The sequence below is a fragment of the Bombina bombina genome, chromosome 6 (assembly GCF_027579735.1).
Source record: "Bombina bombina isolate aBomBom1 chromosome 6, aBomBom1.pri, whole genome shotgun sequence".
Classification (NCBI taxonomy): domain Eukaryota; kingdom Metazoa; phylum Chordata; class Amphibia; order Anura; family Bombinatoridae; genus Bombina; species Bombina bombina.
Genome location: NC_069504.1, coordinates 771,119,629 through 771,136,711, shown reverse-complemented (window position 1 = coordinate 771,136,711; position 17,083 = coordinate 771,119,629). Strand labels below are relative to the sequence as shown.

The 17,083-nt window shown below is 37.9% G+C and overlaps 1 protein-coding gene across 2 annotated transcripts in view; it reads right to left on the bottom strand.

Annotated features, from left to right (window-relative positions):
* Window positions 1-16,009, bottom strand: part of ADGRE5 (adhesion G protein-coupled receptor E5) — a 580,790-nt gene extending 564,781 nt beyond the window's left edge. For both annotated transcript variants that reach the window (XM_053718071.1, XM_053718072.1), the window contains exon 1: window positions 15,223-16,009. In XM_053718071.1, coding sequence (XP_053574046.1) covers window positions 15,223-15,268 — 46 coding nt within the window. In that variant the 5' untranslated portion in view covers window positions 15,269-16,009. The remainder of the gene's footprint in view (window positions 1-15,222) is intronic.
* Window positions 16,010-17,083: the final 1,074 nt, after the last annotated feature.

Here is a 17,083-nt window from a genome sequence, read left to right as displayed (position 1 = left end):
TACATGCCACTGGCCTAGAGTCAATAAAATCTGTTGATGAAACTGATGTCTTGCAAAAAAATTATTGCAACATTACAACTCGAAAATTGTGGAAGTCATAAAGATTTGTAACCGCCCCTTAGCACATCTATTAATTCTCAGTCACTCTCCATTATAATCAAAAGAGCAGCATCTATCTTATAATTGTTCACTTCTTGGTGTACAGAACATGTCCCAATGTGAAAGGAAACCTAAAAACAGTTAGAGATAAATAAGATAAAAAAAATTAAATCAGACAACTTCTTGATGTTTAAAATTCTGAGACACAACTGAGAGGCGAGATATTTACAAGGGCAATAGCAGAGTCTTTATGAATTCAACATGCTGAGCCTAAGGGTAGGTGAAAAATCCCAACCACACTCCCAAATGTTAAGAATGCCGACACCTTTCGTTCTATCCAGTGAAACTACTTCACCATAACAAAACAGACATGCAAATATTTTGTAATTACAAACATTTACATAAACTGTTTTGCAAGTGTCTTCACACAGTGCTGCGGATGTAATTATTGTTTTTAACTGCTAATTCTCAGTTGATGTGCAAAATAAGTGCCCCTAACGCAGCTGTAGATGTTAATGGCTGGAACGCCATTAACATTTGTCAGTAGTGTCTTGAAGATCTATTGGTAGATTATGACTTATTGTATTAGAATGTTTACATAGATCAATAAAGAAAGAATTGTGCACTCTCCTTACCCCGCCCCGCCCCCGCCACCACAAGATTAAAGAAAATAAAAAATTACAAAATATTAAAAACAGAAGCAATTAGTATTGCATAAACAGAGAACTACTATTTGTCCTCTCTGTTTATGCTGTAATATAATTTTTTGTATTTTTCTTTTTACCTATTTGATTACACTGGGAAATACAGAGAATACAGTGCTCTAGTATTTATGCAACGTATTAACAATAAATCCTAAGGTGAGAAATTGTATTTTGCTTGGGATAGGTCAGTGGTGGCAACAGGTTGTTAAGGAGCAACATTCAGCCCACAGTGGCTTGACCTTTAGCCCCCATCTTCTTCCACAGAACAAGAACAAATGTATAAAACAGAAGTGCTCAATCAAGGAACAAGCAAAAGCATAATAGCTTGGTTTGTGGTTAGTCACCAAGCCAGTAACATCCTTTTTAGCTCAAAATAAGATATTCACAAAGAGGAACTTTTCTGCAGTGTAAAACATGACAATCTTGCACAGAAATGAGAGATATTGAAATGCTAATAGCAGTGCTTTTTTTGTATAATAATAATAATTAAAAACAAAAATTTGGTACTCATTGATTATTGATATATTGTACTCAATAACTTGACAAAAGCAAAGGGCCCTGAAGAAGCCCCATGAGAATTGTCGACTGAGGGGTGAAACACGATTTGGTGTCATATCTAGAGCATCAGTAGAACTTGCATCAGTGTGCACTCTTGATTGAAAACAGACACTATACTCGGTACCATCCGGTAATTTAATTTAAGGCACAAGTGCAGACAACAAAAGGTTGGGCCCCACATTTGATGAGTGTGGTATTCAACCATGAAATGTGAATGTGAAAGGTGTAGAGGTCTGTGCTGAAAAGGTGGAGAGATCTAAAACATACTCCTGTAGCAGAGCAGCATAACTTTGAAGACATATATTTAAGTCCTGCTTCGCTGCTCTACAGCTTTCATAGTATTGGATGTTGCTTGCTGCACAACGCATACAATCTTTGCATGTTTGCTTACTAAAGCTGCTGTACATCAAATATACACAATATATACTACAATATGAACACGCTGAATTAAATCCATGCATACTGCATGTCTGTTTATTGAAGCTGATGAATGTCAAGTATATATTGATTAACCATTAACATGCTGAGTTCAATCTATGCTTGGCCTACTAACGCTGTAAGCCTTGTTGCTGCTGTATAAGAGTGCCAATGTATAATCTGTGTCTGCATTAATTCATGATTGTGGATACACCCTTAAGGAGACCAGCATAGATCCCAAGTATTTTACGCACATGGGCATTACCCTTCTATTTTGTTGAGGTTCATAGTCCCCTGGATGGTGTTGGTTTCCAACAATGATCAGCCTTGTAAATCTTTGTATATATAGCACGGTTTGCATACGTCTTTCATTCTATTTTAAATGGAGTCCTTTAAATGTTTGTATTGTATTGCATTTTAATGTGATGCCCATTTACTATGCCCTTTAATTTATTTAGGTTCTGATTACAAGTTGAGAGCAAAATATCGCTTCTGCGAAAGCAATATTTGTGCTCAACTTAGCAATACCAGTGCATGCACGAGAGTGCGTTTCCATAGGCTCCAATGGGAGCCTCGTTCTCATGCCCTGAGACACAGCATGACAACTAGTGCAGCGAAGGAGGTAAGTCGCAACAGCGATAGGCAGCAAATATAAATATATATGTACTGTATATGATTATATACATAGTTATGTGTTAATATGTGTAACAACATTTGTAGTGTACCTTATTGAGTGCACACTTTGTGATAGACAGTATGTGGTGTGTACTACCAGGGAAGCCCGTGTCAGAATAAGGGAGCACCTTAATGATATCAATGTTAATAATGATGGCTAAGACCTAGCGATACACTTTATCAATACACATAGTCAAGATGTATCATCATTCAAATGGCAGGTCATAGAATAGGTTTGCAGCCCTCCTGGGTGGGTGGGGGGGTGATAAAGCCGCACAACTGTTATTGAGAGAAGTCTTCTGGATTTTTAAGTTAAAGACAAGAAGACCATATGGCTTTAATATCGATGGTGACATTACCATTTTTTGGAAATGATTATATTAGTGTATCTAATCAATGCTGTTATTTCTGAATAAGAGGTGACTTTATATTTATGAAATTCTAGACAAACGAATATACTTTCAGAAATACTTTAGATTTAGATTTATGTGTATATACCTCCTTCCAATTATCCTGGTCTTTGTGTGTTTGCCTAAAGATATATTTGCATAGATGTATATATACATCGAATAAGGGTACAATTTATAATTTATAGTTCACTGTTATCCCATATCAACAAATATTGTATTATATATTGCTTGTTGATTGTACTCTGTCATGCTATTCACTAGGAATTGTCAGCATTAACCAATAACATCAATGTATAGACTATTTATGACAGAGGTAAGATGAATTAATCATGTCTATGACAAATGCATTATTAGTTGAAACGTGTAAGACGGATTGTGCCAACGTCTGACAATTCTTTCTTTGTTTTATTACCCAGTGTTTTTACTTGCAAGATACAGAATAAAGAAGGAGTGCTTGCTTTTAAGAGGTTCGCTGTTTTTTTGTTTTTTAATATGTGTATATACACATAATAACACATAAATATATATGTACAACTGTATTTAAGCATATACAGTTCCCATAGACCGCAATGTAAAGGCATTTTTCAGTGCCGTTTTTTTTCTAACACCCGACACCTGCCAACTTTAGCCCCCCTACATTTTGTTTTTTTAAAAATGGACCTCACATGTTATTTTGGGGGCAATTGGGGGACATTTAAAAAATTAACCAGAGTTTCGACCTCTGGTTAATTTTTTGAGCGCTAATTGCTACTGCGAGCTCGCAGTAGCAATAACCAGCCACTTGTAATGGCTGGTTATTTATCTCGCTCCTGTAAATGGACAAATTACTCTGAGCTGAGTTATTGCCTTGCCTACCTTGTTCCTGCCTCCAGAGACCAAGCATACTTACCTAATACCTGTGTATGCTCACCTAGCTCCTCAGACCAAGCATACTTGCCTTGTACCTGCGTATGCTCACCTTGATCCTGAGACCAAGCATACTTGCCTTATACCTGTGTATGTTCACCTTGCTCCTGAGACCAAGCATACTTACATTGTACCTGCGTATGCTCACCTTGCTCCTGAGACCAACCATACTTACCTTGTACCTGCATATGCTCACCTTGCTCCTGAGACCAAGCATACTTGCCTTGTACCTGCATATGCTCACCTTGATCCTGAGAGCAAGCATACTTGCCTTATACCTGTGTATGCTCACCTTGCTCCTGAGACCAAGCATACTTACATTGTACCTGCTTATGCTCACCTTGCTCCAGAGACCAAGCATACTTCCCTGATACCTGTGTATGCTCATCTTTTTCCAGAGACCAAGCATACTTATCTTGTTTCTGCGTATGCTCACCTTGCTCCTGAGACCAAGCATACTTCCCTGATACCTATGTATGCTCATCTTGTTCCAGAGACCAAGCATACTTACCTTGCACCTGTGTATGCTCGCCTTGTTCCTGAAGCTGTAGCTATCTGGTATCCTGTGAGTGTCTCACCAACAGAAACCCAGTAGGTTCTGTTGGTGAGACACTTGGGCTAGTGCATTTTCCTCCCTCATCTGACTTTCTGCATTTGTTTGGGAGTTTTTTAGGTTTCTCATCTGTCATTGCGGGTGTGCTATCAAAGGCAAACGTTTTTTCTCTGCCATGACACTGTTTTCGCTTATTTTTCCCTCTCTATCAGCGGCTCTCTGTAACAGCTGTTATTCCTTACTCTGGTATTTTGTTTGCTGGAAGAGGTGAGTCTGCCCCATCTCCTCCTAAGTGCTGACACACTGTCCCTCATTATCCCGGCCCATGTGGAGTACTAGATGTGTAGTGTAGGTGCTGGGTGTCTCCCATAGAAGCCATCTCTGAACGAGTCTCCAGGTTTTTTCTTGAACATCAAGGGGATAGGGAAATTTACTCTGAGAGGGCTTGTAAGTGGCAAGCCAATTAAGATTTTTTTCTCCTGCTCAAACATTTTCTTTGAAGCCAAAAGACTCTTGATCTTTATAGAGTCCTATTGTGGTTCTTGTTTACCCTTGAAAAGGTTTGGCTAAGACTCCAAGGTTCTATACTGTGCAATCAGTCTATACAACCTATAATGTATTGGGTGGCATTTGATTACTACTTCATTTGCACTAAAGGGTTTTCAGTTTATTACTATGTAATGTACCTGTGTTACTTGCTGTGTGAATGTCCTCTTATTATTATGTATCTTATGTATTGCATATGCCTTTACCAACAACATTATTTCTAATATTTTATTAGTAGTTGAGAAGTCATAACCTTGTCTTGTATAAAAGTCTTAAAACACAGATTAACTTCTCTCTTACTTCCAGGTGGTCTTTAAGGGGATAAATTTCTTACTTGAATCCATACAAGAATACAATATGAACCAACAAATTAATACCCCATACCCCTAAATAAAAACACAACACTCAGGGTTTGGGAAGAAAAAACCGACCTCCCCCAACGGGGGGAGGGGTTGCTTTATTAACCTAATTAACTAATTGAATCAATAACAACTGCTCCTAGCTGGCAAGATACCCTGTCCTAACAACCCACTAAGGGGTGTGGCCGCCCTGGGAATGAGGACGCCCTCATTCCGCCTACTTGTTCGCTCAAGGAAGATCGCCCAGCGAGCCGACCAATCCCTAGCCCCTCGGCGACTAGGGTCCTCCACGCTCACTGTCCCTTCCCTCTATCCTTGTCCTCACATATCTTTGATGCCACACCCCTTTCCGCCCTGAGAAAGCATGACGCCATGCCAACTCCCAACTACCTGCCGGGTTGCGGGGTCTCCAAACTGGATAGACATCGGTCCCCCAGCCAAAAGACTGTTAGTTCCGACGGGAGACCCCATACTACTATTACTGCCCATGGGCTTACCAAGGTCCACATGATTATGCAGCCCCCTGCCAAGGGAAACTAAGCCAGCTTAAATACGAACCGCCATCAATCCGCTTCATCGCCTGTAAAGGAATAACATAAACCACAGGGAGGGCTGGGAGGGAAGACAAAAAACAGGTTAGTGATTTACTTTCTGTTTACCTTTCCTTTTATCACTTCTGAATCTCCTCCCATCATTCCCACACTGTCAGCAAACAACACTCCCCCTTTAACCCTTTCCACTCTTTCCTTCCTTCAGAATAAATTCCCCCTTAATTTGTTTCGTCCCTAATTAGGTCCTACACTTTTCTAATCAGTATTGTACACATACAGACAATTTTAGACAAGGCTCTCATGTAAATGCTACAGCTATATAACAATGAATTTCCTATACTCAAACATAGTTTTATGCAAATCTGTGCATAATAGTTAGTGCTACTACACACATTTAGTTTTCATATATAAAACCTTATGTATATGTAGTCTTGTATTCTATATACTTGAGACTTTTCCAGTGCTGCAATGATCAGGATTCTATACCATATACTTAGGGGTATTTTTTTTTTCTCACAATATCATTGAGTGCTACTGTGCACAATAATTATTTCTGATCTGCAGAGTTGTATATATTTTTAATACCTGTATAAGCACTGTTCCGTTATTTACAGAAAGATGTGTATATATTGTCAATCCATATGCATAAATAGCCTAGCATGAGTTATCTTATACTTTAGTGTACAATGTTATTTTGCAAACATAATGGGATTAAGGCTCTTAAGATGTCTAAGGTGTTTATCTGTCATGCAGTTAAGCATATCATCAAGATTGATGTCAGAATTATGTCTATGGTAGGTCTTACAAGAAGGGCTGATGGCTAAAACCGTGGTCAGCTGACAAGGTGTCTAAGAAGAGGTTAATGACTCTTTCAGTCCAAGAAAATATTCTTTTTTCGATCTGATCTGGACTGTTACTGGAGGTAAAGGAGCATTCCTCCATCAAGACAGAAGTCAAAAGAGAAAGAATAGGCCAAGAAACAGGTTTTGTTTCTTTCATTACACAAGAGATCAGAAGTCTTCCTCCTCTCAGAAGTCAGAGTTCTCCAAGCCTGCATGGAAACTTGGCTCTTCTTGGGTCAAACAATGCGCAGCACAAAAAGTCCAACTCCTAGGATCTGGAGGATATGGGAATAGTTGTTCCAGTATCTGTCTCTCAACCCAAATATCTTCATTGTCCAATGAAGTAAAGGACTTTCATACCCATCTTGGAAATCTAAACAAATTTGTAGGTTCCCTACTTTAAAGATAGAGCAATCCTCACAATTGTACCCTTAATCCAACAGAGTCAATTCCTGTCTACCATAGTTCTCAAGGACGTATACCTTCAGATGCCTATTCAGAATCCTGGATAGCTCAGTTGGTAGAGCATCAGACTTTTGATCTCAGGGTCCAGGTCCCTGTTAAGGAGGGGACCATCTCCAAGTTCTAAGGTGTGCCTGCCTTAACAAACACTATCAGTTTGTTGTCCTTCCTTTTGGTCTGGCCACAGCTCCATGCATCTTCTCAAAGATGTTGGAAGCATTATTGGCTGTAATCAAAGTCCAGGGCATATAAATTGCCCCTTATCCTAGTTCAGGCTTCTACTATTCACCTAGCGATTGCTCACACTTAAAAGCTTTTATCCTTTATACAGGATATTGATTGGAGGATAAATGTTCCAAAGAGCTGTTTATCTGCAGCGCTAGGGTATCTATTCTATGAGTCATCATAGACTCAATGTCTATGCACCATTTCTTGACAGATTTTCGCAGAAGCAATCTTCAGAAGGCATGTCATTCTCTCCAATATTTTCCTTTTCCAACTGTAGCTCAATGCATGGAACAAGTGGGTCTTACTGTAGCGGCCTTAAATGCTGTTCCATTTGCCCGCCGTCTCTTAAGGCCTCTCCAGCTGTCTATAGTCAAGCAATGGACAAAGGATGATTTGCAGTTGTATCAACAAATTGTTCTAGATCCTCAGTCAGACAATATCCCTTTTCATGGATGGAAAGTCTCTCTTTGCTCTTGGGGCATCGTTACTTCGGCCTTCTCGGGCTATTGTATCCACAGACGCTAGTCGTTGGGATGGGGGAGCTGTTTGGGGGTATCAAGGGGTGCAAGAAGTTTGATCTCCTCTGGAGGCGAAGTTACCAATCAACATCCTGGAACTCTGAGCGATTCTTCAAGCTCTTCAGTCCTGGCCCCTTATCAAGAAAGAAAGTACATCTGTTTTTGTCAGACAATGTCATCAAAAGGGGACCCGCAGTCCTCTGGCGTTGCAGGAAGTGTCAGAAAGAACCAATGCTCACTGTCAGAGATTCCTGTCTCTCCACCTTGGAATTTGGTGCTTTCACCCTCCTTGTGATGAGAGAAAGACAAACAGAGCGCACACGCCACTCTGAGCATAGATCATTTAACACACACAGCGCAAATATAAAATACACTTACAGTGTTTAAGAATAAAAAGGCATCAAACAGGTAATACTTCCGACAGCTAGTACCATCTTGGCAAGTAGTGCTCCCCGTCTCTGATAGAGTCCAGTCCTCTTGTCAGACAATATGGCCAATGCGTTGCTCCCTGACAAGCCGGCTACAGATCTACGGAAAATCAATGTTTGCGGTAGACATACTCCAACTACGGCTGCTGATTTGGACCACAATACCTCAACGCATTTCTTCCGGACTCAGCCCGGACATTCTTAAGAGGAATACTTGTGGCAAGTCCTTCGTCTCTAGCAGCAGAAATTCTAAGCCAATCTCCCCTGCTAGATTTCATGATGATCATGTCTCAAAATTTAATTTCTAACAATTCATTTCTCTAACAGAGAGGATTGTGATCAAACCAAGTCTTCCTTGTCTCCAGCTTGTGAACCTATGCTACAAGAACTTCTGAATTATCTGCTTTATCCTGTAAATCTCGTTTCTGTTTTTTTCTAAGGATAAGGCAGTACTATGTATGATTTCCTTCCTAAGGTTGTCTCTTCAGTAAACCAGGAGATTGTTGTTCCTTTTTATGTCTGGATCCTTCTAACTGTAAGGAATAGTTTCTTCCTAGGCTTGATGTTGTTAGAGCTTTAAAGTTTTATATTCAGGCTACTAAAGACTCAGACAAATTTCTAGTTTATGTGTTCACTATACTCGTTCTCATTAAGGTCAGAAGGCCTGTAGTAGCTTTAGCCTCTTGGCTCAAACAGGTAATTCTCAAAGCTTTCTAGGTGGCGGAAGTGTCTCCCCCTAAGTATTACATCTCATTCCACCAGATCAGTTACTACTTCCTGAGCTTTCAAAAATGATGCATCCATGGATCAGATTTGTAAAGCTGCAACTTGATCTTCTCCGCTCTGCATACTTTTCCAAATTTTTCGTTTTTATATTTTATTTCTTTGTAAGCAGCTTTTGGCAGGAATTTGCACTGTGTGGCAAATTGGAACTGCCTTTCTTTGTCCCTCTCCTTAACATGGACTTTCAGCTTGGGTATTAAATCCCAAATGTTATGGATTTCCTATGAGCTTTTATTATCATAGGAAAGAAAACAATATTTATGCTTACATAATACATTATTTTATTTCAGGATGAAAAGAGTCCACAGGCCCCGCCCTTTTTAAATATTTTGGCAACAGTTCTAATTTTCAACTCTGTAGACCCTGCTTTTGTCTTTCCTACCTATTTGTTTCCCTTTCTCTGCTAGGCTATACGTTAAACTGAGGAGAGATGTGAGGTTGGAGGAATTAAAGCTCTTCTGTGGGTTCTTGGTCTCCTCCTAGTGCCGGGAATTATATCCCACATGTTAGATGGAGGCTTTTTGCATGTCGGCTTGCGCTCTTATTAAAAATTGAAAATAAAAAGTTTGTGCACAAGCATAAACCTGATGCAAGCAAAAAGTTGAACTTTGAATATTGGGACCACATTAACGTATTCTCAATGGAGCGCAAAAAATGAAAAAACTTAACACCCATACTCGTGAGCTAACCGGATCACATTTATTCATGTGCGCTAAACCTGACATGAATTTGAATATTTCACATTCCATGTTCTTTACATACAGAACAATGTACTTTTTATTGCAAATACATAGGGAGTAAACAAAACAATATTAAAGTACCCAGGGAACAAAAAAAAAAGTACCCCCTTATCCAGCACCCTTGTCATACCCCAGTAAATTACTCTAATCCAAGAGAAGGATCGGACAAGTGTATAATATAATTAAACATTTATTGATACCAAAATCTTGTGCAATAAAGAAAATAATAGCATTTGCGTACTTTACTGGTTACCAACGTATAAGATACCAGATGTTTCAAGAACCTTTGACAATAATCACTGTATATTCATGTAGCAGGTCCAAGAGAGCGGCCATACCTCAACCCCCAACTCACCTAAATCCCAACTTGTATCGATCTCAATGTGGACATTTAACCATCTTGAAACAAATGTTGTAAGCAGCGTCACAAATGGTTACTTTGTAACAAAAGCATTTCACCACCTCTGGACAGAGTTATATGTTGACTCAAAAGTCAGGCATCTGATAATTATGATACAACCCGGAAGAAGCCCTCTAATGGGCGAAACGCACGTCGCAAAGAATAGCAAAATACAGGGGGATTTTCAGTTGAAACCCCTACTAGGACAGTGACTGGAAACCAGTCAGGATTTAGGTGAGTTGGTGGTTGAGGTACAGGCGCTCTTTTGGACTAAAACGGGAGAGGGAGGTGGACGAACACACAACTGATTGGGGAGTTGAGCTGCTAAATGCACACACACTGATCATTGTCAAAAGTCTTTGAAACATCTGGTATCTTATATATTGGTTACCAGTAAGGTACGGAAATGCTATTATTATCTTGTAAGAATTCACTTCACATGGCAATGATTGTCGCATTGATATATGACACCGATTTTTAAAGAGGATAGGCGGGGTAATCCCATATAGGTGAATAACCCCCATAGAGAGCTGCCTCATCAAGAAGTACTTGCAACCACACTTCCCTAAACAAGTGGGCATATGTGGAACTCTCTTATGATAATATGTCTGCAAACTAGGGATACAATTTGTGAAATTATAGTTCTGCAGTTTCTTGCTGGCACATACTGAAGCTACCACCTATAGTGGAACTATGGTTTATTTTCATTGATGGACATAAAGGAGACTTATTATTCTTATAACATGCTGCTACATAAATATATTCCGCACAAATACGAGTGGGCCATAGTTTTTAGGTACTTTTATAATTATAGGCACAAGATTTTGTTATTAATAAATATTTAATTATATTATACACTTGTCTGATCCTTTTCAAGGATTAGAGTAGAGTAATTTACTGGCATTACTAGAGTCCTGGATAAGCAGGTACTTTTTTGAGTCCCTAGGAACTCATTTTTTTTCTTGTTTTCTTTTTCAGTATATCTATAAATACCTATAATAAGAAATATAAACTATTAAAAATGTTAATAAATTTTTTTTTAATTTTTTTTATACATTCTGTAAAAAATATAGATATATTATATGGATTATTTAGAATATTTATCAATATGCTACATAAATAACATTCTACTTATCATTCATATAATAAATACAAATACATATCAACCACTTTTAAGAACTAAAGTATTTCATATATAGCCTGTAACTCAACATAGTAGTAACCACATCACTCTTGATTTTACACTTTTGTTCTACACAAACTAAACAGAATAATTTCATAATTTCATCTGGATCCTTGTGAAACCAGTAGTCATCCTAGCAAGTGCTTTCCGTGTATTCATAGCATATTCACAACTCTTCAACACATGGGCTAAATTTTTCACTTGACCGCATCCATCTTCTGTACAACACTCAGTACCTTTGTCCTCATCTGAAACTCACTGTTTGGCAAACAGTCTAAAACCTTCTTATATATATATATATATATATTCTAATATACCTGGTCATCTAAAATCAAGAACACAGTAGGAATTTAATTTCTATAAGAAGAATAGTTTCCGAAACTTATCTTCTATAATGGAAGTTTAATTGTTCTCATTTTGTAAATCGTAAAACCGTTAAGTGTCAAGGTTTAAAATCTGCAAAAATATGGCGAAACAATGTTGAAGCTAATGTTAATCCAGATTCAAAACATAATTTTTTGGTACTTCTGTTTACGGTAAAAATAACTGTGCAAACGATCTTGGTTACCAATACAAGGCAGAATGCCAAATAGTTAAATCACGATCACAAAGACTTATGGGCAACTGATAGGAACACAGAAAAAGTTGGTTTACTCCACACAGAAACATCCATTTTACTGTAATACATTTGTAACATTCTCTTTCAGATTGAACAGGAAATAATTTAATGTGCCTTTAAAACATTAAACCTTAACATATTCCCACCATTCAATATTCACAAAAACAAATTTCTTTTGAAATTTATGATTCCTAGCAAACTAACTGACTATCTCATCATTCAACAGCTTCCACACACCTTTACCATAGATCTTAACATTTAAACTTACTTACATTTAGGGGTCAATTTATTAATGTGCGAGCGGACATGATACGATGTAGAGTATCATGTCCGTTGCACATCGATAAATTTTGCGGCCAATCGGCCACTAGCAGGGGGTGTCACTCAACCCAATCGTATTTGATCGGGTTGATTTCTGTCCGCTGCCTCAGAGCAGGCGGACAGGTTATGGAGCAGCGGTCTTTAGACCGCTGCTTCATAACTTCTGTCAGGCTCGCCGGAAACACAGGGCGTCAAGCTCCGTACGGAGCTTGATAAATTGACCCCTTTAAGTATATAAAATCATTCTTAAAAACAGGGGCACTTTCATTCATTAAAATATGTAAAGACGCTTCCTTCGTAAAATAATTACCATTTAGTGATGGTAAACTCTCATACTTTATTTAGCTGATCGATGACAAATCTGGCTTTATCCAATCGTTGCATGCCCCTTTGGCATCCAGCTTGTGGGACATGCAATGATTGGATGAAGCTGTATTTGTTTGTGTTAATACACAAATTCAGGGGCACATTTTGGCCTAGGCAAACAAGGCACTTGCCTAGGGTAGCAGATTGAAGGGGGGGCAGCACATTTTTCTGTGGCTATATTTATAAGAAGCTTAGAGTTATTTTAGAAGTATTATACAGGTATATAACAGGATATTTTGCCCTAGGAGCTTGCATTCTAGGTGGCATAATAAGAGAGTCCCCGTGGAGCTTACAGTTTAGAGGTAACGCTGAACCTTTCACATATTTAGCTAGCTTTTGCCTTTAGTTCTGTTGGCTTTCAGCACTCAGTATTGTGTTAAGGGAAGTATTGTTTCAAGAAATCTGTGTTTGTTATTTCATATATATTGCAGCAATAGATAGATATTTGTGTTGTGTGTGTCTGCCTGTATGTTTTTGTATATATATCTGTGTGTGTGTACACGTGACAGTGTCAGGGCCGTCTTTAACACATGGCAAAAGGGGCAGCTGCCCAGGGCCCAGTCTTTGTTGAGGGGCACACACAACCTGGGTAGTCCTTGCTGATTGGTGGATAAATTCATCCACCAATAAAAAAAGTGCTGTCCAGAGTACTGAACAAAAAAAAACACAAAAAAAAAAAACTTAGATGCCTTCTTTTTCAAATAAAGATAGCAAGAGAACAAAGAAAAATTGATAATAGCAGTAAATTAGAAAGTTGCTTAAAATTACATGCTCTAACTGAATCACAAAAGAAAAAAATTGGGTTCAGTGTCCCTTTAAGTTTCCCTTTCATGTCCCTTAAACATAAAAAACAAAGCACTCAACGGTGGACAAAATGTGCCATTTTTAGACTCAATTAGAACTATTATCATCTGTTTTAAGACAAAAAAAAAACACTTCCTCTCTCATATTCTCCATTATCGCTCACAAACACATTGGATACCTTTGTTTGAGTTCAATAAGCAGGTACAAATTATATTATGTATGGTCTATGACGGATGTAAAGATTTAAGGAACATTTTTATAGAAAGACACAAAGATTTGTCCAAAGTTAGAGTGGAATACAACTTTAATCATTACAAGATACAGAGAGAATGCTATAAAAGTTTTTTTTCTTTACTTATAGATATATTTGTCAGAAATGAGACCAGCTAGGAAACCCCAAAATGTTCCTTCAAGAATAAGATAGAACATACAATTCAAAACAACTTTCCAATTTAGTTCTATTATCACATTAGCTTCATTCTCTTGTTATCCTTTGCTGAAGGAACCACATTGCACTACTGGCAGCTAGCTAAACACATCTAGTTAGCCAATCACAAGAGACAAATGTGTGCAGGCACCAATCAGAAGCTAGCTCCCACTACTGTAGGATATGTGCATATTATTTTTCAACAAGGGATACCAAGAGAACAAAGCACATTTGAAAATAGAAGTGAATTTAGTGTATAAAACTTACATGCTCTATGTGAGTCATGCAAGTTGAATGTTGAGTTTCCTATCCCTTTAAGCAAAATAAAACATAGAGATACTCACTGCATCAGAGAAAGATAACCTCAAACTTCTACCCTTCCTTATGACAAAGTTCTTCACAGTGTCAGTGCTCGAAAATCACATTTGCTGGGGTCCCAGAGTTTCACATATGAAAGGGAAATAAAACCCAACATTTTTCTTACATAATTCAGATGGAACATACAATTTTAAACAACTAGTGTTGTCAAATTTGCTTCATTCTCTTGGTATCCTTTGTTAGAAGAGCAGTAATGCCCTACTGGGAGCTAACTAAACACATCTGGTAAGCCAATGAATAAAGGTATATATGTGAAGCTACCAATGATCAGTTAGCTATCAGCAGTGTATTGTTGTTGCTGAGCCTACCTAGGTATGATTTTAAACACAGGATATCGAGAGAACAAATCAAATTAGAAGAAAAAAAAATGGAAGGTTGTTTAAAACTGTATGCTCTATCTTAATCATAAAAGAAAAAATTGGGGTTTCATGTCCCTTTTGACAGAATATGGTGTCCAACTTTTTCGGGGGGGGGGGGTATATTTAGATTTTATTACTTAGAAACCAGTGAGCAAGTGCTAATTGAAACAAATATATATTGTTCTTTATCTATAAACACATTTCAAAATCTGTTACCGAGATATATATTTTTAACTTGGTTTGCACAAGTACCTGTCTGTGCCAGCCAATATTTTGTCCTGATGTTCCTGTGTTATTGTAAAGATACAACAAAAAACCCCATCTCTCACACCATTTCTGCTAACGATATTTCCATATTAGTTCACAATACTGTCACATTTATCCCTGCCTCAGTCACATACAGTATTTAATATGTAGACATTTATGATTATTCTGGTCACTGGGAAGCCCTGAAATAACTGCTTTCTTGTCACATAGTTTTACACCTCTTTGCCACAGACCTGTAATATATAACTATACTACTTACTTTTTAAAAAAAGTACAGAGAATTACATGCTTAAATATACAGATAAAAACATTGTTTTACCGAGTAGCAGCAGCAGCAAAGGGATTATGAGGAGCCTGAAGTCCATTTTACAGCGATGTGCTGAAGATCCAATGCTCTTTGTCTTTGAATTTCTTTGAATTTCTTCTCTGTATACACTATTTTCTCTACACTCTTCCTCCGATGTTGTTACTCCTATTCTCCATCTGCTCTGCGCACTTTCCACAACTATCTGGGTGGTAAACTACTGCCCTGTACTGTTTAGTTTACAACCACTTTGCTCTCTCTCCGTACCTGTACCTTATTTTTTATCGCCTCCACTACTGTAGTATATGTACTGATAATGTACTACACACTTTGTAATGTTTTCTATTACGACTGTACAACTTCTTGTACTGATTTTCCAGTACCTTATCGCTATTATCAATGGTTTGTGTTGGAATTTCTATATTTCCAATGCTGTTGTCCCCGTAATATTTCAGTGGAGGTGTTGTCTATGTGATGTGCCCATTTTCTCTCTTCTTTATTTTATCCCGTCTGAAACTGCTAACTTTATGCCACTACTGTTCTGTATGTTATCTCAAGAAGCCTGTGTTGAGCCGTATATTATAAACTTGTGTAACTCCTGTTTTTATTCCTTGTGTGTTCTCCTTTCTACTTTCTGTTCCCTCTGTTGTAGTGCACTCTCTGTGTTCTTCCAATTATTTTGTAGATTTCCCCTTGCACTGTGCACTTTTTTTTTATATACTCCCTTTGCGTTGTTCCCCTGTGCAACTTCAGCTGTTCTCTCTAGCAGATCTTCCTGTATACTCTGTTCCCTTTGAGCAGTTCTTTCATTCTGTTTCTATGTAAATCTTTTAGGGGAAGTGACTGTATTTTAGGGGGGTGTGAGGGTGAGGTCACTATCAGGATATAGAGTGTGGTGGGAGGGAGGTTCTGTGTGGGAGGCTGGGAATAGAGAGAAAGGAAAAAAGTAATAGTCTTATTAGTGTAATACAAGACAGAGGGTGAATCTGTGTAAAAGCTGCACAATAGGTAGTCATTTGCGTTTATTCCCTGAGCTCCCATAATGTCACATTTGTGTAACAGGAGGGCATGTCTGATATTCACTAAAGTATAAAATTGTGATGTAGTGTATGAGTGGACAGCATTTTTTTTCACAAACATTTCAGCAAAACATTTGGTCACTTAACTAAAAATGTAATTCTTTATAAATAAATAAATAAAAGGACCATAAAGGTATTTTAAGAGACTTTTTAAACTACTTCTGTTATATTTTCTTTGTTCTCGTGGTATTCTTTGTTGAAAAGAATACCTAGGTAGGCTCAGAAAAAGTATTGTTAGCTAACTGGTAATTGGTGGCTACACACATATGCCGCCTGTCATTGATTCTCCTAATGTTTCAGCTAGTTCCCAGTAGTGCATTGCTGCTCTGGAACTAATCTTAACTATGGGCTAGATTACCAGTGGCGTGCTAACTATTTTTCGCAAGCGAAAAGGGGTTTATCGCGGCTGTTTGTTGCACATCAGGTTTTTTATTCATATTACAAGTCGAAAGTAAATGCTATTGCTTGAAAGCAATCAGAGCTCTGGTTAACTGTTTTGCTAAACAAAAAAGTGTCACAAAACACATCAAAAATACATTACAAAGTACAATTACACTCATAGTAACACCATCTAATAAAAATTCATTTTTAAAAATTGCACAAAAAAGTTCTAAGGGCTCAAAGATATGAGGTGCCAACATTTCTACATCTCTAATGATGGATATGTATGTGTATTATATATGTACAGTTGCAAGAAAAAGTATGTGAACCCTTTGGAATGATATGGATTTCTGTACAAATTGGTCATAATATGTGATCTGATCATCATCTAAGTCACAACAATATACAATCACAGT